The 25,016-nt window shown below is 39.5% G+C and overlaps 1 protein-coding gene across 1 annotated transcript in view; it reads right to left on the bottom strand.

The window, feature by feature from the left end:
* LOC112456931 (homeobox protein aristaless-like) overlaps positions 1 to 24,488 on the bottom strand; it is a 134,982-nt gene extending 110,494 nt beyond the window's left edge. The window contains exon 1 of the mRNA XM_025019745.1: positions 22,161 to 24,488. Within this exon, the coding sequence (XP_024875513.1) occupies positions 22,161 to 22,308 (148 nt within the window). The 5' untranslated portion in view covers positions 22,309 to 24,488. The remainder of the gene's footprint in view (positions 1 to 22,160) is intronic.
* Positions 24,489 to 25,016: the final 528 nt, after the last annotated feature.

Here is a 25,016-nt window from a genome sequence, read left to right as displayed (position 1 = left end):
TAATTTGGACATAATAAAAAATTGGAATAACTAAAGAAGTTTTTATTAACATATTGATATGTATAAAAAATTATAATGTGATATACATATACATTAATTATATTAAGTCCACGTGGTATACATTTTTTATATCAAGTCCGTATTTTCTAAAATCTCCATATTTTATAAACATGAAATTTATGAAATTGTCATTAACAATGTCATTGTCGTTCAGTGTATCTTTCTGACGACAAAATGCAAAATGGGCACGACATGCAGTTAGCGGTTTAGCGTTCCCCGACTAATTAGTGACTCGTCACCGTGACACACGGTGCACCAACTTTTATCGCGCGTCGCGACAAAGGAAAGCAGCGCGGCCCATTGGAGTGCGAGTTTTTTGAGGGAACGGCCAGTAAATCATTATGAAATTATCTCCGTGCATAAAGTCGAGTCCATTTGGGTATTTAAGTGGTCATCGCGTCGTCGTGGCGCGACCCACGACGGACGGGGGCCAACTGGATCTGGTCCCCGTGACAACAGAACCGAACGTATCGTAATTTTATCGTTCGGAACAAATGACTCCGGTTACCTCCAATAGCTTCCTGCGAGACAAAACATGAGCCAGCAGGAAATAAAAGATTAAAAAAACATATCTCACGTTAATAGCATAGCGTACGCTAAACGGTCAGGAAAAATCGTTTTTTTCGCTCGTCGTTCCATTAATTCTATTTAAATATAAAGACCTGCATTATGTTATTCCTTCTGCAATTCTTTTATCTTATTACGATATCGCGATATCGCAAAATGATTTCGTTTCTCTGTGTTGAGATACGATGGAAGAACCTTCAACCGCGACAAATAGCAACTGACGAAAGCAAGAACTCCTGTCACGCCTGGAACCAATTGCCAAATGATGAGGCGAACGCTGAACGCCGGTGTCACAGCGGTATACTCACAGTCACGAGACAGTGACGATGCAAATGAAAGACAATCTAGATTGACTTTTAATTGCTTTGTTAAGCCGACCCGATAATTACACGCTGTCAATCACGTTACAGATTGGTCATCGATCGAACGCTTCGTGTGGTTGCTTCTTAGTACTACCGTTATTGACCGTTTCCAAGAAGAATAACACATTCCTGCATATGTAATTAAAAACGAAATTGGTGCTCGACGTACCAGTCATAGTTTGATTATTAAAACGAAGTTTCTCATTAGTCCCTGAGATTCAATGCTTGTGAAATTCGATTGATTTGAGATTGGCATTACTCTTCTGTTTGTTTTTTAATCTCCAAATACATTAACCTTTTAAAAAATATATATCAGATATTGATCCTTTAAGTTTAAAAGAAAATATCATGAGTAATTTTTTTGTCATTGTGTGAAAATATTTTGTAGTCTTTCGATATGCTCGGAAATTAAAGCATCATACGTTCGAATCTTCCGTTCTTATAGAGATTCAGCGTTCCGTTAACTGAGAGATACAGAATTCCTCATTTAAGAATTCGTAAAGCAACGTTACAGTCTGTCGCAGAAACGCTATCAGCGCGCGTCTCTCCATAGTCGATAATCGGCATTCGCGTCCGTCCGTGACGCGCCGTGCGCCGCCGCGCCGCGTGCACGCACCCGCCCGCGCCGCGGCAAATAGATTCGTAAGCAGCGGCGCGTATCGCACGCCGCATCTCACGTGCACGCGGGCACTATACGCGCGCGCGAACACGGACACGGACACGGGCGCGGATGCACGCATCGCACGCGCGCGTGCACTCATATGCATCGCGCGGGCGGAACAGGCCGCCGCGATCGGCCCCTTTGAAACCCCCCTGCGTGCGTAACTCGCGTAGCCGGTGCACTACGCAGCGCGCACGTTGCACACACCGCGCGCCCGCCGCGCGCATTCTCGTTACACGACGCTTCAGACTGAGGACCCCGATAACGATAATTAATGTTGCCCCGCGTTGATTATCCCGCACGCGATACACGTCCGCCCCCTCTTTCATCGTCTGCGGCCTCTCTCTCTCTCTCTCTTGCTTCCTCTCCCCCCTCTCTCTTTCTCATTGCTAATTCGCGCTTTTCTTCCACGACATGTTACTCTATCTATCTTTATTCGCCACTCTCATCCGAAATGCACTCTGTGGGGAGGAAATTTATCATAATTGGTTATCGTCGTTATCGATATCTATAAAAATATAATTGATAAGTATATTTCTCTGGTCACGTAAAGAATATCAGATATATGTTGGCTTATCGAATTCTACGTCATTCGGCGCTTAGATTATCATAGATCACTGCACAGTCCACAAGAGATGGAGGATCAAGGGAGGAATCAAAACATTTAATTAATGCTTAACTATTTTTTGTAAACCTTGCAATTTAATAAGATCATATAAAAATAACTTGGAATTATTGTAGGTATTGGTAATTTTAAACTTGGATCGCTATTGCGATTTTCAATTTTGAAAGAATTTTTTACACCCAGGGAAATATTTACTCCTCAAATTCTACGAGTGTGCAGGTATCCTCGACCGAGGATTCGTGGAAGAATCGCGCGTCGTCGAGATCGGCCAGAGCACCGTGATAAGAAACGACTAGTCGACCATCGAGGCCGCGAAGGATATTGGAGAGAGATATTCGTTATTAACAAGGCGACGCCGCGCCGAGACGTTACGATAAGTGTATCCGATGAGTGCCTCGGAAATCCAAATCGGACGGAGCTGCCGCGGCGTTTGTTTCTCCGTTTCGTCGTCGCGCCGTGTCGATGCGAAATTAATCATGCGAGCCGAGTTCGGGGAATCCATTAAGGCCGAGTTCGGCGACCCGGCAGGACATAACCATATTGGCCGATATCGTCATTAAGAATCTTAACACGAGGGTCTCGCGGTATGGCACTCATGCCACTCATCAAGTGCGAGTGTGCGTCCCCCGAAATGAGGATAAATCAAAACCGCTCACTGTTTTTTTTCCTCCCCAAAGCAAATGGGAGTACAAGCAAATTATTTTTCACCTTACGACATTATTCGTTAGTGGGTAAAATAATTAATTCGTAAATATAAGGCATAGAAATAATAAATAAGGCATAGAAATAATAAGTAACTCGTATAATATTACCGTAATCCACGTACCCACGTACAAAGTATTTGTTTTAATTGTTGTCGCGTGAGTATTATATAGAAATATGTTGCAGATATTTCTTATAATATTCGTTAACACGTTAACTGCCTACCATGTCATCCGTGATCGTCTGACTTTTCAGTGGCGACCTGGTAGTAATTGATAACCGGCGTTATTGAATTAAAAAAAAACGATTGTAAGAAATAAGTACTATTTAATATAAAATTTTGAATTACATAAATAGCTATATATAGATACGTAAGGTGTGCAATTTATTTTTAATGCACTATCTAAACATAATTTTATTTTATTACATTACATAATATTTCATCATGGTTTTACATATTATAATAACGAAAATTTTATCATGGCATACACGGTAAGACATATAGAACTAACTGAGCAAACACAACATGTTAATTTTATATTAGATCTGTTATTATTGTAGATCCTTTTGAGTTTTTCCACCTAAAATTGTTCTCTGTTTTCTTTATGTCTTCAGACGGCACGATTCAGGACAAATATATCTCCAATTCGTTGCTTATTAAAATGTTTTTCAATTCATATTTCAAATCCGACATAAAATAGTTACAAAATTATGGAGATCACAATACCTATTGAGGATTAAATCATGGCGGATTGTTTCTAACATGGCAATACTGCAATTCACGGTTCGCTCGGGCTATATCGTCGAATTAAAACGCGAAAACCGTACTAAGTTGCTATGATTCATGATGAAGTGATTAATCGCGTTCGTTCGCTTGCGGTAATTGCTATCTGCGATCGGCGATCGCCTCCGCTCGTGCTGTTCTAAGTTCGCGCGAAATGCTGCGCCTTGTTGATTCCTCTCGCGTAGATTACGTTGGTGGTCGGTCATTATCTTATTGTTTTACTCACCTCGGAGGACAAAAGATATGTTTAATCTATCGAATCAATGCGCTTTGTTAACGAAACGAACGAAATTATTGATGATTAACGATCGATACGGAAAGATCATAATTTTATTGCTTCCATATCACTTTTTGATTTCACTGAGTAACATTATTACGTGATTTATTTTATATATTTTATAAAATTTATTATTATAAAAGTTATTTCTTCCAATCTTTACTTAAAATTTTTACGTTTAAGCTTTAAGACTTCAGACTTTAAGTCTAATTTGGATTTAGGTTTTAAGTCTAATTTTACTTGCAATTCGTTTTCAATATCTCGCTTAAATGCATTATGTATCGGCAACGCAAATATTCCAACCAATATAATATGTACATTTTGTTAACAAAGTGGGAATACATTAACATTTGTTTTCATTTCTTCGTGGAAAATATATACGTTAGAATAGATTATTCTATTCTTTGCTTGACCGAGTTTTAACAGTATTATCACGTGCGTTGCTTTTGTTATGTAATTTTCCATTGCAATGAGAGAAGTAGTATATTATGCTTCTTAAATGACTTAACATTCAGCAGAGACTTTTTAGCGTTAAAATTAACGTCTAATTGTAAGTTATGAGGCAATTAGAAGTCGCGAATTTTTCACGTACGTTAATAGATTTTGCGATTTTCAGTTTCTTGCTTTTTCCGTTTACTTTTTGGTCCTTGAGAAGAATATTTTTCCTAACTTCTTTTGCTTATCGCAAGGTTGCGGTAATTTCTCATTTACACTTTAATTGCTCGAACTATCCGTATCTGTAAACTAGAGATATTTGTAGTGTTTCGAGGAAACTTTTACAGATAAACGTGACGAAAGGTGAAAAAAATTTTTGTGAACACAAAATGTAGGGGAGACCGGGGCTCGTTGGCACAAGTGGCAAGGTTGGCAATGCGTACCGTTTATGTATTTATAGCTAAAAAAACAATGGAAAAGTTATCACAAAATATTTCTTATATGACAATAGGTAATTTCCCCAAAGTTTTATTTTAATCAAACAAGTATTACAATAGAAAAAGAGAAAACTCTGATTCAAGAGGTGGCAAGTAAATTTTCGAGCGTTTCAAAGAATCGTATTAATGTTCTTCAGCTTGAGAAGTAAATCAAAGTGACGTATCATTAGTTAAAAGAAACGTTTCTGTTACTATATGACATGTTATTTTGAGAAACAACAGTAATTTATTGTAATAAAATAACTGAAATCAAACGTATATAGGGATGGGGTATGTTGGCTCATCATCAAGGCACGCTTAGCTTGACTTGGTGTTGCCGCGCGCGTGAGACCTGTGTGAGTATGTAATTTGCTACCTACAATACTGACAAAAGCTAGATATATGCATATTTATATTAATATTTTTATGTTAAAGGAAGCTATATTTAAAATAGCTTATAATTGTTTTTCTAGAACAACATTTTGCTATTTGATCATTACAAAATAACTTTAAAAGATAATACTATCTTTATCAAGAAGTACGTATCTGTTACCCGTTTTGTGTTTCTATTACGTTTTCATTAATTTAACATGGACTTTTGTCGCATAGCCAACTTACCCCACTATCGGGGCAAGTTGGCTACAATGCAGCATGTTCGTATTTCACTTATTATATACAAAGAAACTATACAGTATAAAGGATCGTTCCTGCTTTGAAAATGTATATTATAATAGGTAGAGAAAGGTTCTCTCTATCATGTTAGTACTGTTTAACCATGATAATTAGTTTGTTTAAAAAATCAAATACCGAAATTGTGAAAACTGTGCCAACGAGCCCCGATCTTCCCCCCTAGCTACTCCTTTTATTATCTCGCTATCTGTTTAGGTTTCTCAAAGACAAAGAAATTCTCGAACAAAAGAGATTCTGTTATTGTCGATTTATGAGTAGTGTTAACTTACAGTGGACTATCGCATAAATGGACCTTCCAATGGCCTAATCGTAAGTGCCTCTTCATTGCTTGTGCGTGCACCCATTTGATAGTCGAGCTCGAAAGAAAAAAACAAGACGAAGAGGTTACCTGCTCTTAACCGATCAGGTACAAAACTCTAATAGCTTAGCCGGTCACTTGACTCATTCGTCGCATTTCATACGAATGCATGAAGTCGACCTAGCAACAATTGTGTTTGACGAGGGTGTTTACTTTAATAGAACATACGTTGAAAAATAAAAATTTAAAATATATTCAAAGATGGATTGGCGTATTAATAAAAAAAAAAGTTTTGTTGTTACTGGTCAATTATAGAAAGAATATACTGAAGGAATCGAAACAAATGTGCGCAGTGCCTGTTTGACGCACTGCCGGTGTCAGTTCGTTAAATAAGACTAATTTTACTCTATAATATTTAAACGATCTATCTATATTTAAACAAAAATGGCATCCACTTCAAGTGCATAATCATAAGTAATTATAATACTAATATAACGGTTAGACTTCCAAATACATATAGCATATAAAGTAAAACTATCTAGAGGTAATAATTTAAACGTCACTGGCATGCCAGCCGATATGAAAATTAAATACATTCTGCAAATATGACTAATACATTCTATATAAATGCCGTGCAGTTAGTTATATTTCACGTGGTAGACAACTGATTTTTATCGCAGTGCTAAATCGCTCATACTTGTAAAGTGAAAAAATTAGATAAGACCACGGTAGTATGGAATTATTTAACAAACACAGTTAACAGTCAATACTACAATACTTAGATTAGAAAGTAAGTAAATGACTAAAATTATCGCATCAGTCTTGTTTTAGACAAAGAAGTGCGTGTGCAGCAGTGATGCTATATACTATTATTAGTATCATACAAATAATTTGATTTTTTGTTGCATTTCGTTTATTTTTTATTGTAATAATGCAATTATTTTTTCGTGCATCTTGAAACATAATAATAAAAAAATGATATCCTAAAAATAACAGGTTACCCTAAAATTCCCGTGAAACGAGTATATTTTTATTAAATTACTTACGTAATACGCAAAAATATCAAAACATGGAATTTGCTAAACCTTCTAAAATATTGAACATAACATTTTTAGATGTGCTATCTTGCTGTATACATAACATATGTCTGTATGCATATGGAATCATTCAAAACAAGTTGTCTTGGATAAAGGATTTATTTCTCTGTTGTTTAAATACATTTAATTTAAATAGCAATAAAGAGATAAGCAGCCTCTGTCTAAAACTATTGGCTATGGATTATCTTAGCATTAATTACGCATAATTCAAATATCCTACAATGCTTCGAAACGAAAAATTTCCGTATGCGTGATAACTGTGACGTTTGAATACAAATGAGATCGCTTTGTTCGGTTTAAATAACACTTGCAACAAAGTTTATAAAAAAAAAGTTTCTAAAATATTTCATTTAAAATTTTACGCACGTAGAAACCGTTTCACATGCTAATTTCATTATTTTTTTTCGTTCATTATAAATAAACAATATTAAAGAATCTCTGACAATGAGTTAAAAATTTGATACTATCATTTTGAAAAAGGAGCTTATTAAAAAAATTCACTTGAAACATTTATGTCATACTAGTACGACAATATTTTGTATTTTAATGTTTAATTTAATGTTAAATTTTAATGTAATTTCTTTAAAAATCGGTCCAACTTTTTTTGCAATAATGTGTAATTCCCTATTTTGAACATCGCATCATCGTGAAACGTTCATAATTGTAGAAAAGAGAATTTTTTTGACTTATATCAGTTTTTAAATATTAATTATCTTGATACGACTGAAAAAAATTTTCCTTTAAACCTGGAAAAGATAAGATAAAAACAATTGGAATTCTCTAGTAAATAATAATAATAATAATAATAATAAATACTCCCGTGAATACTTTTGTTTTCGAAAATGAAAGAAATATGACATAGGTACTGCTGTTTAGATTAATAGCTTCGTTATATCGTTATATGTATGAATGCACACAGATACATATACCATCTCAGGGACAGGAGTTGTTATCAGGAACTAAAGTAGCAGGATGACTTCGTGGTAGGCCTCTCTATCTTAACCAAATTTACGGAAAACACTCAGCCCAGAGGCCACCGTCGCCGGGAATCCTTGTCCTACCACCGACGAATGATCGGAATTCCTGGCATCTCTCTCTTTCTCTCTCTCTTTCCCTCTTTTTTCCTTGGAGACTTGTGACCTTAGGCCCTAACTCCGCGAGCGTGTTAAACTCGTGTTTCCTAATGGATTCTCAGAATCGTCATGATCGTCTCCAATCACTCGGGTCCCGTACCTGCGGCCTGCCCTTTCCCTTTCGCCCCTCTGATTCACGACGCGAGCGAGATTGAATTATCCTTACGTAATGCTTCTCGTTCTGCAACTCGACTCGGTACCACGATAGCCCGCAATACTATTTAAATTAACTGCACGATTACAATACTATTGTGATATATATATATAGATAGGTATCTGTTGTACGATAAAATGTATTTGGTTCACCTATTGGTAAAGATAATAAGCGTCTTATCACGTAAATGTCAGTAACAAATTGCATGACTTTATTTCGATACGATGTTGTTATTAGAAATTTTCCATAAAATATCTACATAACTCGAATAAAAAGAATATATTTTACGCGTGGAAAATCAACTCGCACGAATTACTTCTTCGTTTCAAGTTTCGTCGAAGTTCACGGGATAATGGCTAGTGTTGTGGGGATTGCGCCGATATCTGTTTCACGCGAAAAATATTATTGCGAGCGCGATTTGCCCCAATCTTGCTCGAGTTCATCGTTCTTCGTCATCGTTTCTGATGTAGACCTCAGACGTAGCCTCGCTCCTCGTCCTTCGTTCCTGACGCGGAACTAATGGTGGTATCGCGACGGTAACGAAAGACGACGACAACGACGACAAAGAACTTACAGTGCCGCCTCCGAGGACACAGATCGTCGCGCAGTCGAGCCGCGATGAGGGCGATGACGATCCGATAAAATAACGAATCGTCGCGGTGCGATGCCTACCGACAACGTAACACCTGCCTGCGTCCGTTGTGGATGATTAGAGGATAGACAGGTATTGCGAGAGATTGAAACTTTTAATCGACGTAATAGGAAAGAAAATTATCGTGCCAGCTGATCGTCGTAGCGTACGCAAAAGTGAACACACAGAATTAAAAGAGAAATGTGCTATACATACCTGGATTAGCAATGTTAAACTGTTTTAAAGCTATAACTTGACGTAGATCCTGGTGAATTAATTTTTTCGTTTAATTACAATTAATTAAAAATTAGAATTAATTAATTTAAAAAGATGATTCAACAAAATAAATTAAATCTAATATTGTTTCTTCACTATTTTCTAAATTGTAATGTAACGTTCATTTAATCATTTATTGAGGATTGAAGATTTTTTAATTTTTTTTATGTTCGAACAAAATATTTTTTTACTCGATATATTAATTTTGATAGGTAACTTCTTATTATTTTTTTTTACTTAACAATCAAGCTAAGAATTCTTTTTTAATCAGTGGATATTACAATCCAACACGATCGTTGTTGGCGAATTACGATCGTGCCCGGTGGACTCGTGCGGTCGTAAATATCCTCTCCCTTCGAATGAGTAAAATAAAGCCAGCGGGACACGAAAACAAACACCCGTTGAACAGGCGAAACGATCGCGAGGAAAAATAAGAAGAGGTAGGTTCGGCGAAGAGAAGAAGCGATCAAGTGCAATTGAAACGATCTGCCGGATCGGCCGATTTACAAGCGACCGGAAAGAAACAGCTGTCCGATCCGTCGAAGCGGATCGACGCGATGCAAGAAGAAACGATACAAGATCCGCAATAAAACCGTTGATATAAAAGTTGCAAATTCATAAGTAGATACATCCGACATCTTCTCCCGCCTGTAGATCAAAAACAACGAAGAGACGTTGTGTTTTATTTCAATTTGTTTATCAATAATAACTCTCTTCTATCTGTTATCTTTATTATAGGGCGAGGAAAATTAATCTCTTGCTATATTAGACGTATATTCTTAAATCGCACGTATCTCACGCGATCGAATATCGGCACAACGGTAATTTATATCCTGGAATAGCACTTTCACGCCTGCCATCCCGATTTAGAATCTCCGCTTCGCATGCGTACCGTGTCACCTAAACAATGCCGAAATTTCGAAACGACACCGCAATGGATATCTTTACAATCTATGTCGACGATACCATTATATTATTCCGGCTTCTTTATTACGTTTCCTCGTGTTTTCTCTCAGGACGGGAGGTAATTTCGGCTGTAATTTCGCCGGTCATTAAGACACGCACCTGCCGATAATCTAAGTAATCCCTTGGTGTAGCTAGATCTGATAGTAATATTACTGTTACTCGTAATGACGCGTCGTTGAGATGCCTTAATGATATTTTAAATGAGAAATCTAGTCATTTTTCTGTTTGTTAACGATTCGTGGATAATTTTTCAGGCTGATAATTATCATTACATTTATTTCACACTTTTGTCACACGACAATTATAATTAAATCGTATGTATAATTGTAGAGAAAATTGTATACGTATGAATATAGCTATTACTATTTATTATATGATCGATATTTTTATTATTTTAAATACTATAATTTTCAAAATACTAAAGTTCTTGATATTTTAAAAATGTATTAAAATGTATCGAAAATGTTCTTTTATTTTCTATTATAATAACATATACCAATTATATATATACATATATTTACAATATTTAAGTATCGGCATAAATTGAAATGCATGAATGTAGCAAATCCTGATTACTTTTTAAGTTGCTATTCAAATACTTGGGAGGAATTATGTCCCATATAATTGCTTTTTAATTTAAAAAATGCAAACGCTGATAATATTAAGAATAATTCTTCGTTTCCCATCAGTAATATTTAAAACAATTCTTTTTTTAATCGTATCGTTTTTTTCTAATTCGTATATATGAAAATCTGTATACAAATTAAATGTTTGCTGCCGGAGTTTGACGAATGGCTGCCTCTGCGATTCGATGAAATTTTATAAACTGTCTGAGACAGAAACATCCGCTGATTTATCTCACCTGCATAAGATTGAATAGAGAATAGTATATTTAACGAGTGTGAGTTTTTTCTTTATGAACTAACAAACAACTGCGTCTATCCTTCCTTATCCTTCGGTTCTATTCCGTCGATTTGCTCTATATCAATTAGCGGAATTCCTAATTGGCACTTCATCCGGATGCGCGTGTCTCTACGTCCCTCCTGCCTCCCCTATCATTGCGTTTCGATTCTGCGAAACAAGTTAACGAGGTGAACATTTTACGTTTGATATTTACTCCGGGCCCGCCTTGGGTCTGGTTTTATTGAGTCATATATCAAAGCTTCGGGCCCTGAAAAAGCGAGAGGAGTAGGAAGACTGGCGCGCACACGTTTGAATCGACTGACGGAGTTCTCGCCTTCGTAAACTCGGAAGTTCATCGCGGTTTCTCAGCCCCCGAGCTGTCAACGAGTCCGCTTTAAATTTCAGATTGAGTCAATAATACCGGTTTATTTGTCGTTAATCATTTTTAATAACCGGGAAAATTAATAATAAAAAATAACATATAAAAATAAATCTTAGAATATATATATATTAACTACTTTTCTCATAAATCTAGTTGAAACAATAGTTATTTGTGTAACAAGTGCCGTAAGATGAAAATTCCCGGGTGCGGAGTTTACGCACGAGCCAAAGGGTGCAGTAACCGCATCCGGGAATTTTCATCTTTACGCACCCTATTTTATGTTGCAAGTGCGTGGAAAGTGGTCTATCACGCACGCGTGGCGTGCGTAATGGGCTACTTTCCATGCACGTGTTGCATAAACGTATTTTATTTTGAAGCCCTTAGGGTTCAAAATAAAATTGGAGATTACGCGTTCTCTTATTTAATTTTTTTAATTTTAACCTAATTTTTTTAAATTTAATATATTATCTTTTCCTAACGCGAGCGTGAAATGGGTCGCTTTTTGCGCTTGTTTTGAGTGAACAAAACGATCCATTTCTCCACTAGTTGAAAAATAGAGCCATTTCTCAACTAGTGGAGAAATGAAATTGTAAAACAACTGTTTCACGCTCTTGTTGGGAAAAATAGTATGAACAACTCGTGGGAAGAGTGGTCGAGCCCAAATGAGTGTGATGGTCGCTCGTGCGACCAACTTCACTCTCATTCAGAATCGACCACTTTTCCCACTAGTTGTACAATATACTATTCTGTTATACTATCACGATGTCCGTATCTAGATGTAGCGTTACGTCTTAAGTATTTAATTAATTTAAAGAAGTTTGCTTGTGATGTAACACGCGTCTTATACATCGAGACGCGTGTCCGGTTTCCGTGATTCTTCGCCATTCGACCCGTGTTTGAGATTAAAATGTCTCGAGTGCGCGGGAGGGCCAGTTTCGAGACGAGACGAGAGCGGATAAGGATGAAGCTGAACCGAGGAGATGATCATTGCGCTCGTCTTCTCGGCGCTTGGACGGGGAGCGTGGGTTTCGGTGCGGCGCGCGCGCGGCCATGCATTCCAATAAATAACGAAACAAAGGAGCTGCGAGGCCCACCCCGCCCCATCTGGTCCCGGCACCGGGCCCCGCCGCCATATTTACATCCGATAACGAGCCGCCGGCAGATATTTACATTTTTAATAGCATAAACCCACAGAGCCTCGGTCGGCTCGCTCATGGCAACGCTTTCCTCTCCTTTCCGTTCCCCTTTCCACTTCTCTCTCCTCCCCCTCCCTCTCCCCCGGCCCTGTGGCCGTTCGCCATCAACAACCCCACCGCCGACGCCATTTATTAGCCTTAATTGATCGAAAGGGGTCTCTCCCACCCTCGCGTACTCTCTTTCGTCTTCCCCTTTCCCATCTTTCTATCCCCTTCACGCGAGCCAGTTCGCATTTTTGTCCGAGACGAAATTTCATTAGGTTGCAGCGAGGAAAGGAAACGGGGGAAGAAGCGGATGAGATACGACGGGGGCGAGGAAATGAGCCGTTCTTTTCACCGCGCAGCATATGACGCTGGCGCCTTCATAACGATTAGGACCGGCGGCGAGTTAACAGGTGATACCTGCGGAGAGATCACCCGTGACCGATCTGTTTTACCCCATTTTGGGATAAACCGAGGGGAACGCGCGCCGCGCCGGTCGGTGGAAAATATCTGTTTAACAGGAAGGCGAAGGAATTCCTGAGTAATTTTCCTACCTTAATTAACTGCGCTTGTACGAGATATCTTTCGACAACTGTATTATACATCAGGGTGAATCGAGAAAGCTACAAAAAATGTTAGAGCGTACAATACCTAAGTGATTACGGAAAGCTTATTAAATGTACGTAATAATTCTCTCGATGGGGTAGGAAGTTTTAACTTCCTCATGAGACTTACGTCCTCATTGTAATCATATAGCCGCGTGTACTATGAAATATGAAATAAAATATTACTATACAGTTTGTATTTTTATATCTGTAAATATATTAGTTTTTTATATCTTATATGGTTGTAAAGATTTTACAATTGTATAGATATTTAACGACTTCTCGATATATCGTTATTCATTTTACTGTTTCGGTGATCAAAGTTGTCAACTTATCAAAGTTATAGTAGGGGGAGTCCGGGAGACTTGACCATAGAGGAGAGTTGAACCACTTCAAATATCTCGTTCAAATTTTAAACAAAGAGCTCAATCCGAGCACGTTAAAACATGTTTGTCTCAATCACAGTCGAAACGCACTACCAAGCGTCATGTTGTCACGTGCTCGGATTGAGCTCTTTGTTCAAAATTTGAACGAGATATTTGAAGTGGTTCAACTCTCCTCTATGGTCAAGTCTCCCGGACTCCCCCTATAAATATAATAAGAGCTTAATTACAATTTCCTTGAAATATTTTATGTGGTTGAAAAATTAAAAAAAGGAGCTTTTATTATGTATATAATAATTCAGAAATAGAAAAGTCCCCTTAAAAATGTCAAAATATATTTATGAATCGCTTATTTATCATGTAATGTGCTGTTAAATAATTTGGGAATAAAAGGGTTAAGTAATTCGCTTCCTATTTCTTGTTGCGCTTTTCATTTTATATTTTTGAGTAGGAGACCTTTGAACGAGATTCACCCGCACACTTCTTGTTCTACTGCGATGAAGATCATCCGAAACTTCCTTGAAAATCGAATGACGTCACATAGAGAACCCGCCGTATCGATAGTATAAAGCCAATATAACGTGTCAAAAAACCGTTTCGTTCATAAAATATCATTACCTTGATTCACGGTTCACGTTAGAGCAATTAGATTGATAATTAGGCGAGCGTCGTACACCAAAAGTGGTCGCCCAGTCGCCTTTAACTCATCCGAACCGCAGGAAGGCATAATCTATCGCGGGTTGGATATAAGTTGTTCGAGTTTGAGGTAAGTTTTAGTACCGCGGACGAGCCGCACTCGTGGGAGGGGTTAATTGGACGGAGTGTTTGCACTCGCAATTAGCGATTAGTAATTACTTCCTATGCGAACGAATAGGCGGGTGGAAGGGGGGGAAGAAGAAGGGGTCTTTGAGGCTTCGGCTGTTTCGGACCGACGGAGCGATTAATGAGCCAATCGGCTAATAACGCGTCACGCAAGAATACGCGGTAACCGTTTTGCCGTCGCGTTGCCATTTGCGTTGTGTACAATGTATTGTTGCCGTTATTACCTAGCTCTTTCTCCCTCTTTCCCGGTTGTTTCACGCCGGTTGTTGGCCCTCGCCAACGTCGTCACTCCCACACGAGGGTCGTGGGCTCGTTAGCGAATTACGACACTCTCCCGCGCGCGCGTTTCATGCATCAGGGATAGTAACTTAGAGAGCGGGCGAGCGCGCGTTAATCCACTTTCCGCGGTCAATTGCACAGCGATTGACAAACATCGAAAGGTACAAACATCGAGAGAGAAATGGACTCACGAGACTGAATTGTTAAATAATATTCTGTACGATAAATTCTATAAATATATAAAAATGTCTTTCGCACAGCATTATTGTAAAAATATTCTAATTATATGTTTTTATGTTAATTTATGTTAAGTCTTTTAAATTCATCGTTCGAGGTAAAATATAAATATAAGTATGCAACATATTTGTATAATATAAAACTCGTCGACCTGACGCGGTAATTTCAAGTACGCCAATATGGAAGCATTTCTCGCTAAATACGTATCCAATTACGTGCGTGTCCAATTTATTGTTTTATTACCGTACAAAGTACTCAATGCTTAATCAAACGACTGTAAGTTTCTGCAGAATGCCTTGTCAGATTTACGCCACGGTAAACATCGAACTCATCGGCGTGGAATCGCCGGCCTGGAAGTTTGCGGCGAGACGTCCGCGACTCCCCATGCAGCCTGTATCCCCGATAATTGGTCTTACGAGCCGCCATTTAATAAATAAGCGAGACAAACGATCGCCACGCGATCGTACGTTAAAATTCGTAGCGTCGCCCTTCGTTTATCCGCCAGTCCAATAAATTCTCGCGATACTTCGCAAATCATCTCTCGGAGTCTCACGAGCGTTCGGCAGAGAATTTTGCGCGATACCTATGCTCGAGAGACTCGTGGTACCGCGGCGCGGCGCGGCCGCGGCGTCCGCGAGAGGAGAGCAGCTGCGAATTTCTCAGAATATACCGAGCCCACGTGAAATATGTACGCACACGTACGTACGCGCGCGTGTGAAAAGCCCGACGCGGGATAAAGCCCCGCTAATTGGTGGAGCAAGGACGAGAGCGGTGTGGTGAACGCGCCGGCACACCACCACCGCACCACCGGCCGGCTCCGCGGCTCGCGTAATTCCGACTAATTTATTTGATTGCGCCAGCATGCCCGGCGCTCCTCGTCGTAATAAGACTCGCCCCTGCTCATCTCTGCCCTACCTGCCCGACCTGCCGTCCGCGGCCCAACCCCCGTCGCCAAGAAAGTAAAGAGACGCCCGCCCGAGTTCGATCTTCGATACGGTTTCGAGTTTCAATCTTGAGATCGCATCGCGCGCGCGAACGTCGTTTGCTCGACTCGCGAACGACTTGCTCGACCGCGTGATTAATTAATGGAAGAGGCGTGAGCCTTGACCGAACTTTTTGCTCGAAATAAAGCTATTCTTACAAAAAATAAATAAAATTGAGGCAGCATGTTAGTATAAATTTTGGAGCGGTAAATAGAAGTAATCGAAAAATATCAGCGTTATTTCGCGCACCTATCAATTTCTCATTAGTTTTTTACTCTCTGTATTTTCATAATTATTACAAATGTTGCGTAATCACTTAGTTTGATTTATCGACTCTTTGTTACATTTATTGCTTGCTTGATATCGCTTTTATATTGATACAATTTTTATCTCAATATCTCTTGACCATCTTATTCCACGAAATTTACAATGCGAAGGGAGGGGGCGGGGCTTAATACCTTTTAAATCGATTTTCTTTTCTTTAATCTTCAAATTATTTTTATAAAATAAAGATTGCAATTATTTGTGAAATACACATGGCGATTCTGCAGCTACGATTTTTCCTTCTTCCTCCCTTAAGTTTCCGACAAAAGTGCAGATTCTCGCGGGTTCTCTCTGAGTACCTTAACAGCTCCTTAACGAGGATCAAAGGCACGATATCCTCGTATCATCGCATATACGGACCCATGCGAATGCGCGTGTGCAGGTTTCAAATGCGCTGTAGGAACCCTTAATAACAATGTCGCTCGCAGTTAGTACATGGGCGGTAGGTTAGTTAGCTAAGACCGTGCAGATGTTCGGCGTTTGAACAGGAGGAAAGAGGAGGAGGGGGGCAGAGAAAGAGCGGAGGGGCAAGCGGCGAACGCTAATAAAACACAATTAGCGGGGCCGACCAATCAGCGGGCAACGCGGCACCATATACGCACGTGTAAAACCCGCGCGGCATTATTTACAGCCCGCCCGGCGCGTATTATTGGCAGAGCTCTGTTTGTTTTTTGCAATTAGCCGCGCGATGTTGCGGGAACCCGTGGAAGTTGACGTTGAAATTTTCGACAGCCCCTCCGGCTCGTCTCGAAGAACGTGTGTCTAGGACTTGAGACATTGTTTTGGACTTACCTTTCGGAATTGTTTCAGGATATTTGAGTTTTCATAAGCTCGGTGCGAGTACCTTCCATAATGTAGAAGTTAAGTAATTCTTTATGGCAAACACCACATCCGTACAAATCAGTAAAAATTTTATGCAATCTATTTCATTCTCTATAAAATTTTTAAAATTATTTGTCATACGTACATATTTTATAAAAGAATAATTTTTGCTAGCTTGAATAATAAGATAATTTAATTATTTATTTAGTAAGAAATGAAGTTCTGTTGGAAATAAATATGTTTGAAGAAATCCGTCAGTCGTTTCGCAATATGCTATAAAAATTACTTAACATAATTGGTTCATTTATCTTGAAAAACGCATAAAAGAAATTGCGATACGTAAATCATTTTTCCTATAATGTTTACATTAAATTATACATTAATTACGAGAAGTATTACGATGACTTTGCGAGATTACAGGCCTCGATTACTAGTACTGTTAATCGACTTGCAAATTTAATTCGTGTGCCATAGATTGCGGCTTGTCGCGTACTTATAAACCATGTCCAATGATTATATCTTTAGTGAAGCCGTCAATCGCGCAGCGTTTAGAGAGTAAATAATTTCTAATAACACGGAATGTTATTTTTATTAATTATTTCCAGTAGTAGGGATTTTTACTTAATGCGTTTTAATTGTAAATTAGAAAATTTATCAAGTATTATTTTTAATAACGTTCTTATTTCATATATAGATAATTATTTTACGTTTTTCATGAAATTATACATCAAAAAAACAGACATTATTGGTTCTTGAAAATTTCGCTTTTTAGCTAACGTAATGAAATAACAAAATAATATGACTTTATCCTGGCGAAAAAAGAGATTTGTATTAAGGAGTACTAACAAGTCTAACAATAAGAAGTACGAAGAAAGAGATTCTCATAAATGTGTCTTAACATTCGAAGGATTAAAACGGGTAGTTTCAGGCGTATACCCGACGATAAAAGTTTCGTAATTTTATGCAATTATACTGCAATCACTAATTTGAACGGAGAATTTGCGAGCATGGGGAGGGGTTGTAACGTAACGTTTCCAGAACGATGAAATTTTAAACGCGAGGGTGGATCGTTTGTGTAATGGGATAACGGGAATCGATGGGTGGATATAAAGACGTAGCTTACCCCGCGGGGGAACATCAACCCTCGCTCGTGAAAGCCAATCGAGCACGAACAACCACCCTAATCGCGGAGCGCCATTGGCTCGGAGTTACCCCAATTCTATTACACCTTCTGTCATGGCCATTTATAGCGTTTAATCGACCAGACCGGATCATAATATGGCGGCGATAAACCCCCCGGTTGGGCCATGCACATGCCATCTCATCCCCCTGAAATGTTTTTATCGTTAAATGGAAAAGTCAACATTTGAGGTTTCGGGGTAAACGCGAACGCTCGAACATCCTAAATATCTTAAATCACATTTGATACTTTAATTATTAGTCATTAAAAAAAAAAAAGAAACTTTAGGAAAAAACAAAATAATGAAAAAAATTAATTAATGATATTCTAAATCAAATAATAAATTTGATCAAAATATTACTACGTTTTGATGGTAATTTTGTTGAACTTTATAATATTCAGCGATTATGGAAAACTTTAATAAACTATATACATAGCCTCCTTATCGTTAAAATAACTGTGTAGCACTAACGTGGTAATAAATATATTATAATATTTGAGAATATAAAAATTTATAAAATGTTAAAAAATAATATTATCGGATAATTCGAACTTTTAGCTTAAAATAAATAGTCTTTTATCAAGTATGACAGTAATTACTACAGTAAAGGTATATAGCTTTAAAACATTTTTGCTCGCTGTACCGCGGTTGTTAAGTCAACTACTTGAGCTCGCTTATCTATGCGTCTGCACAGTGGGTAATTATTTATACCCACTTTTAAATATTTACCTACAAAGTATGCAAGAGTACACTAATAATACCCGTGCAGCATTAATGTGGCGATAATTATACACTTCTGTCCTCCTTCCGAACGTCGATGACAAAGTACACTGGAAAAATTTACAATTGTACGCGAAAATTACTTTGAGTACCAATAATCGTGTGGGAAGATGTCCCATCTTCGCGTGTGGATTAATCCATTATATTTGTCTTTAATATAAAATTGTACCTAGGCGCTTAACAAGTTTTGACTGATAACGTTAACAGTTTCTTTTCTAATAATAATTTTCTCTAAATAGCTGCCACTTGTCTATTTTCAGTTCTTTCCGCCAAGCGGAATTCGTTAACTCGATGATGCACCGCGATTACATTAAATTAGCAATTCTTATTTTGTACGCGCTTATCTGTATATGCTACATAATTCGTTTTACGTGTCTCGTAAACTTGATCGGGTTCCCATGATCGGTCTATGAGTCGGACAATGTACACAGATACATGTTGAAGATTAAAGAGTCGCAATGTGGGTATAACGTAAGCCAAGCAAGACCGAATGCAAAATGGGACGCATCCCAGCCTTCTCAGATATAACTAAAGAGTGTTGTATAATTACACAAACACACGGTGCACACACACATTACGTTCGATAACGATGACGTACAAACCAATATATATATTCTGATTTGTTATTAACTAAAAAACCTAAAGCCCTTTTGCGCTATATGTCTAATTTTTCGGCTGCCCTGACTAATTGATTGTAAGCCGTGTGATACTCGTCGCCCCACCCTCTCTGGTAATTAATATCGCGCGTTCTGAAGTATATGTATATTGCGTTGCGCGTGTACATAATTTGTTAATCAATGATCTATCTTGTTAATTACCCGATAACAAGCCGATAGTTCATCGAGTCGCGGGGAGAATGAGATTCCGTTATCGCACAGCTCGTTTCGCTTTATCGGCCAACAACTAAATGGTAATTCACTATTTATTCGTCGCAAGAAAGTCGAGTAATGCGCGTTATCGTTAGCCGCGCAGGTATTTTGCATATCGGCCAACTAGAAACTCGGCCGCGCTGCGCTGCAGTGTGCGCGGCAGCGGTTTTTTTTTCCGTTATTCCACGCTCATATCACTTCTTCCGCAACCGTGTTCTAACTGTGCGGATGCTGCGACCGGGTCAAAATGTCGAAAACATGTCAATTTGTTGGGGTATATCTTCATATTCGCGAAAAAGGCTATAATCGTTTGCTCGCAAGTATCAGTAACGTTCGACAAACAAATATCTTGAATCACTTCAATCAACTATTCGAGAATTAAATATATTTAATTACTAAATATTAAAATATTTAATTACATCTTTGCAATTCTAACTTTTTAAAGTAATTGCTATAGCTGGATACAGCTGGCTCCGAAATTATATATGCTTTAATAAATGTAACATTTCGAATTTTTTATTTAATAATGTGAAGAAATTAGAAGTGAGACTAAAGCAAACGAGCGATGAGAATACGAATTATCCTTTTCAAAAATTTTCCGCGATTTAGGAATGACTTCTGGGAGGGAGGGGCTTACGAGAGTGATGTAATAATTCGCTCCAGATCTCTAATTGGGGATCGTTTCAATCACGTATTTATCTACACCGTCGATACGTGTCGGCAATAACGACAGCGATACAGTTTTTGCTAGATCCATGGGCGGACTAATTTCGAGTTAATCGTCGTCTTATCGCGATCTACCGACTATAAATGCGCCTTAATTAACTCCGCCGCTCTTATAAGGGCGGCCGGTTTTTGCTGAATCTCTCGCACAAAAGGCACTCGTGGGGAAAAAGTAAACCCTGGGACTGCGGTTTCTCAAGCCCCCGGAATGTCGTGCGGCTTTGATCGAGGAGGTAACTGATCGTCTTGCGAAAACCCGATGTCACGATCGATCTTTTGTTCCCCCCCCCCCCCCCAACCGATATTTCTTTCCGTGGAATTTAATGAAAACATTCGCACGTTTCCTCGAAACTAATCTCCAGGGTGTTATTATACGCGAAAATTTTTACGAACCGCTTCAGGAATTATAATGTTTTACGAGTCGCGAGCTGATCGACAAGGACTTCCAATCTATATATCATGTATTACATACATTTTTGTGTATCTGATATTGCACTATGTCCATTAAAAATATGCCGCGTTCAGACCTCTATCGGAATTGATAATTTTCCGATATTTATGGCCGCAAGAATTAGACCTCGTTTCTTTTCTTAGAACCGCATGCGAAACGTGTCGCGAATTCTTTCCCGGTCGCAAACTTCACACTCGATTTGTGTGTAAACACATACGAGACTATATCACTCAAATTATTCCCATATATCGCCGTAATTAAGGATTCCGTAGCACCGTATAATCAACGCGCAGAATGGATTTTTTATACGACGGCAAATTACATAGATCTACTAATAATTACACTTCCAACTTAATCAACTCAATAATTAACTTGTCTACCAGATAGCCTTAGAATATGATATACCTGTCACCTATCATAAACATAGTCGCTTATTTTTATTTATGAAGCAACAAAGTTCTTTTTATCTATCGTTATATGTTTACCAATATTTTTGTATATTAGTCACTTTCGTGTAACATTTTCGAAAATTACTGCCATCCATCATTATACGTATTTTTGATAATATAATTGTCTGGAGTTGTGTTGTTATGAGGATTATTATGAGATAGTATTTTGTTCATTTTCTTTCTCGCTTCTCGAATAAATTATACGTGAAAAATTAAAGGAAAAATTAAAAGATTTTAAAAAATATTAAAATAAAATTAAATAAGAGATTTAAACCAATATAATCAAGAACAGCTTTTAATACTTAGCAGATGTCAAGCGTTCACAAAAATACATGTATCTAAATTTTAATTTTAGACACGTGTGGAAGAATGAATTTCAATTTTAGACTCCGTGGGAATATAAATTTTAATTTTAGACAATATTAGTGGTGGTTTCTATAAACTTCATAATAGAAATGTATTGCGTAAACTCTATATTTATTTATTCGAGATAAGTATAAAAAGTATCTCGACAGCTTTAAAACGCGAATTTGCCGATATCGCAATTGTTTTAATCGGCGCACGAATGACGAAAGTGGACTGTCTAAAGACTCACTTGGCGAACGCTCGTCGTCCTGCGCGGGGAGCTCCGTTTCCTCGACGTCGACGAGGCTGCGGATGCTGAAGACGCTCTTCGCCACTCTGGTCTTCTGCAGATCACCGACGCCTTCCGCGGCCCTTCTGGGCGTCGTGCTGAGATCCATCGTCGATACTTCGCACTATTTTCGTAGGCGGGAAGGAATCGGCATCTCACGTCCTCTCACCGTACGCACCGAGATCGTGTCGTCTCCGTCGTCGGCGTTGTCGCTCGCATCTTCGGCCTCGTGACCTCATTAACGAATAACGCGCGAATGTCGTCCGCGAGAAAAGCCAGTTTCCTAGTCTCCTTAACTTGGCCGATCGTCGATGCGCCGAGATCGACTCTTGCTACTCTAATTTACAGCTCCAATTGGACGGACTTGATAACAAAACACTTTAACACGTCGTTCTCCACTTATCTATTTTCTTGCAAAACGTTGCAGCAGCGTCTTTTCTTGTTTTCCTCTCCTGTTTCTAATATCAACGAGAACTTTACGACAAACTCGATCTCGATCGCCGTCAACTTGCTCTGTCAACTTTGACGACTCCGTTCGAATTCAATTTTACGGAGCTCGACTTTAAAAAAGAGCTACTTCGTTCACCTGCCGCTTATCTTTTTTATTCGGATTGTAGCACACGCAGATATGTTGCACCTAAGATAGCAGACCGCGTCGTCAGTTCGCTGCAATATATTTCCGAGAATTCGACGATAATTCAGTTTTTAAACTGAACAGTTTTTCCGCGTATAGCAGATGCAATGATCATATATCACACGTTATCGATTGCACTTTTTTTTCTTCCTGGTCCCGGAAATCGATTATCTCGAGTGTCTGACGATCGCGTCTTGTAACGTCGCGCTACCACCTGGCAGATCGTCTCCTCGCGATCCAGGAAATCTCTCCCTCGCGAGCCGATCGTCCCACCATTGGGCGGAATCGATGATCGGTTCGCACTTCCGCTTCCGGGCGAGGAATGATCGTTCTCTCCGTGCGAGAATGCCTCCGGATGGATCATCGAGTTACGTGTTATCTCGATTCCGTTGACCGGAAGCGCATTATCGCGTTAATCGTTATCAGCGCGGTGCCGATCGTGGCCTGGCGTCGCTTCGCGCAAGAGCTTACTCCTGCCGGGCCCTGTAAACACGCTCACACGCACACGCGCACGCGTACGCGTCTGGAAAGGATCGATGAACTCTTTCACGGTTCACGTTGTCCAACTCTCGGCCGTCCTTGTGTTTACAAATCGCGGCGCCTGATTCGATCTTCCTTCCGTTTTCGCGCAGACCACGACCAGTTTTTTTTTTTTTTTCCTTTTTCTTTAAGGACCGGTCAGTTTGGGGCGGGAGGGGATTCGCCTTAAATCGAACAAAATAGCCCCTCACGCGATCACTTCCGATTTTCGATCAGCTGACGCTCGACACGTGACGACGGAGGACAATAGGACGTCGAAGACCGTGTGAAGTGACAGTTTCATCAATCTGAGACTTTTTTTACAGAAACACATCAAAATCGCTAGACGCAAAACCTCGGCATTCAAGGATTGCGATTGCAGTTATGAGATTATTTAAACACTACAAATGGGTGGAGCGTGTTTTATTTACAAATTGCTGATGCCGCAAACTCGATTTGCTACAACGTCCGTGGTCAGTCTCTAATGGTCGATTTGAACACATTTATCGAACTCTTCGAGATTGAATAAATATTATTTTTCCCATGCAATATTTATAACTCAAGGAGTGATATCATTGCACATTAATCCACGTATACTCAACAAGTAACAACGTCTTTTCCGAAATAATATAGAATCCCGTAGTGACTGTTCCAGTTCGCGCAGACGTTATATCCACGTAAAACACACTGATTCTTCCTCAAACTAACTATTATCGCCACAATGTCCACGCTCGTTTAATTTCTCAAAGTAGCGTCAACATAGGAGATCATAACACCTCTTGTCACCCAAAACATTTCCTCTAATCACGGTGGTACACGGCTCGCAGGTATCGCATATACACGCAGGTGTCGTATCCAATTAAGAGTACGTTCCATATCGAACCGATTGCTCGCGTAGCAATTTGCATCACGCACACTTTTCTAACTTCGCGATCGGCGTGCCCTCGGGCATGTCGCGCGTAACGAGCGCGGCGACTGTCACCGGACGTTCATCGGTCTCTCACCCGCGCGGTGGGACAGCAGCCGGCTCGAGAGCGGGCTTGACAGCTCCGGTCATGACGGTACGGAACCGTTCGAGAGAGGCGAGAACGCGAAGCCGTAGGCGCGCGACGCGGCACACACGCGTATCGCGAACTCCTGGCCGGCAATGTGCGCCGCCGCGTTCCCTCCACCTCGAGGAGGTCGATCGCTCGCGCTGCCCCAAGGTGATACCAGGTGGTAGAGGGGAAGGTGTGGAAAACCCGCGGACCGCCTTCGTGGTATAAAATGGAGTTGGGCACGGGTCGAGGGCCCGCCCATCGGGCTCCACCCACAGCAGCTCGGCGACGAGAAGGGTTGACGGACCGAACTCTCTTCTCTTCCGGAGGCTGTTCCCGCTGACGAGAAGAGATAAGTCGACGCTTCGCGTGCGCGCGGACGTCTCGACGCGTGCGTCTTGGTTTTCGATGTTCCTGGTGCGAAAAGTAATTATCGATTTTATCGGGTCTTTCGAGGATTTATCGCGGGGATTCTGGAGGCTTAAATTTATATGTGGATAAAGGCGGTTTGATAACGTTGTGATAGTGATTTACGGACGTACAGATTGACATCGGATCTCTAAGATTTTTTTATCATGAGAAAAGAACGCAGATTTATTATTCAAATTTATTTTATGTCTACAAATG

This window comes from Temnothorax curvispinosus, unplaced genomic scaffold, assembly GCF_003070985.1.
Source record: "Temnothorax curvispinosus isolate PA1 unplaced genomic scaffold, ASM307098v1 QBEX01007309.1, whole genome shotgun sequence".
NCBI classification, from domain to species: Eukaryota; Metazoa; Arthropoda; class Insecta; order Hymenoptera; family Formicidae; genus Temnothorax; species Temnothorax curvispinosus.
The sequence above is the reverse complement of the archived record's forward strand: the minus strand, read 5'-3'. Positions and strand labels throughout refer to the sequence as shown.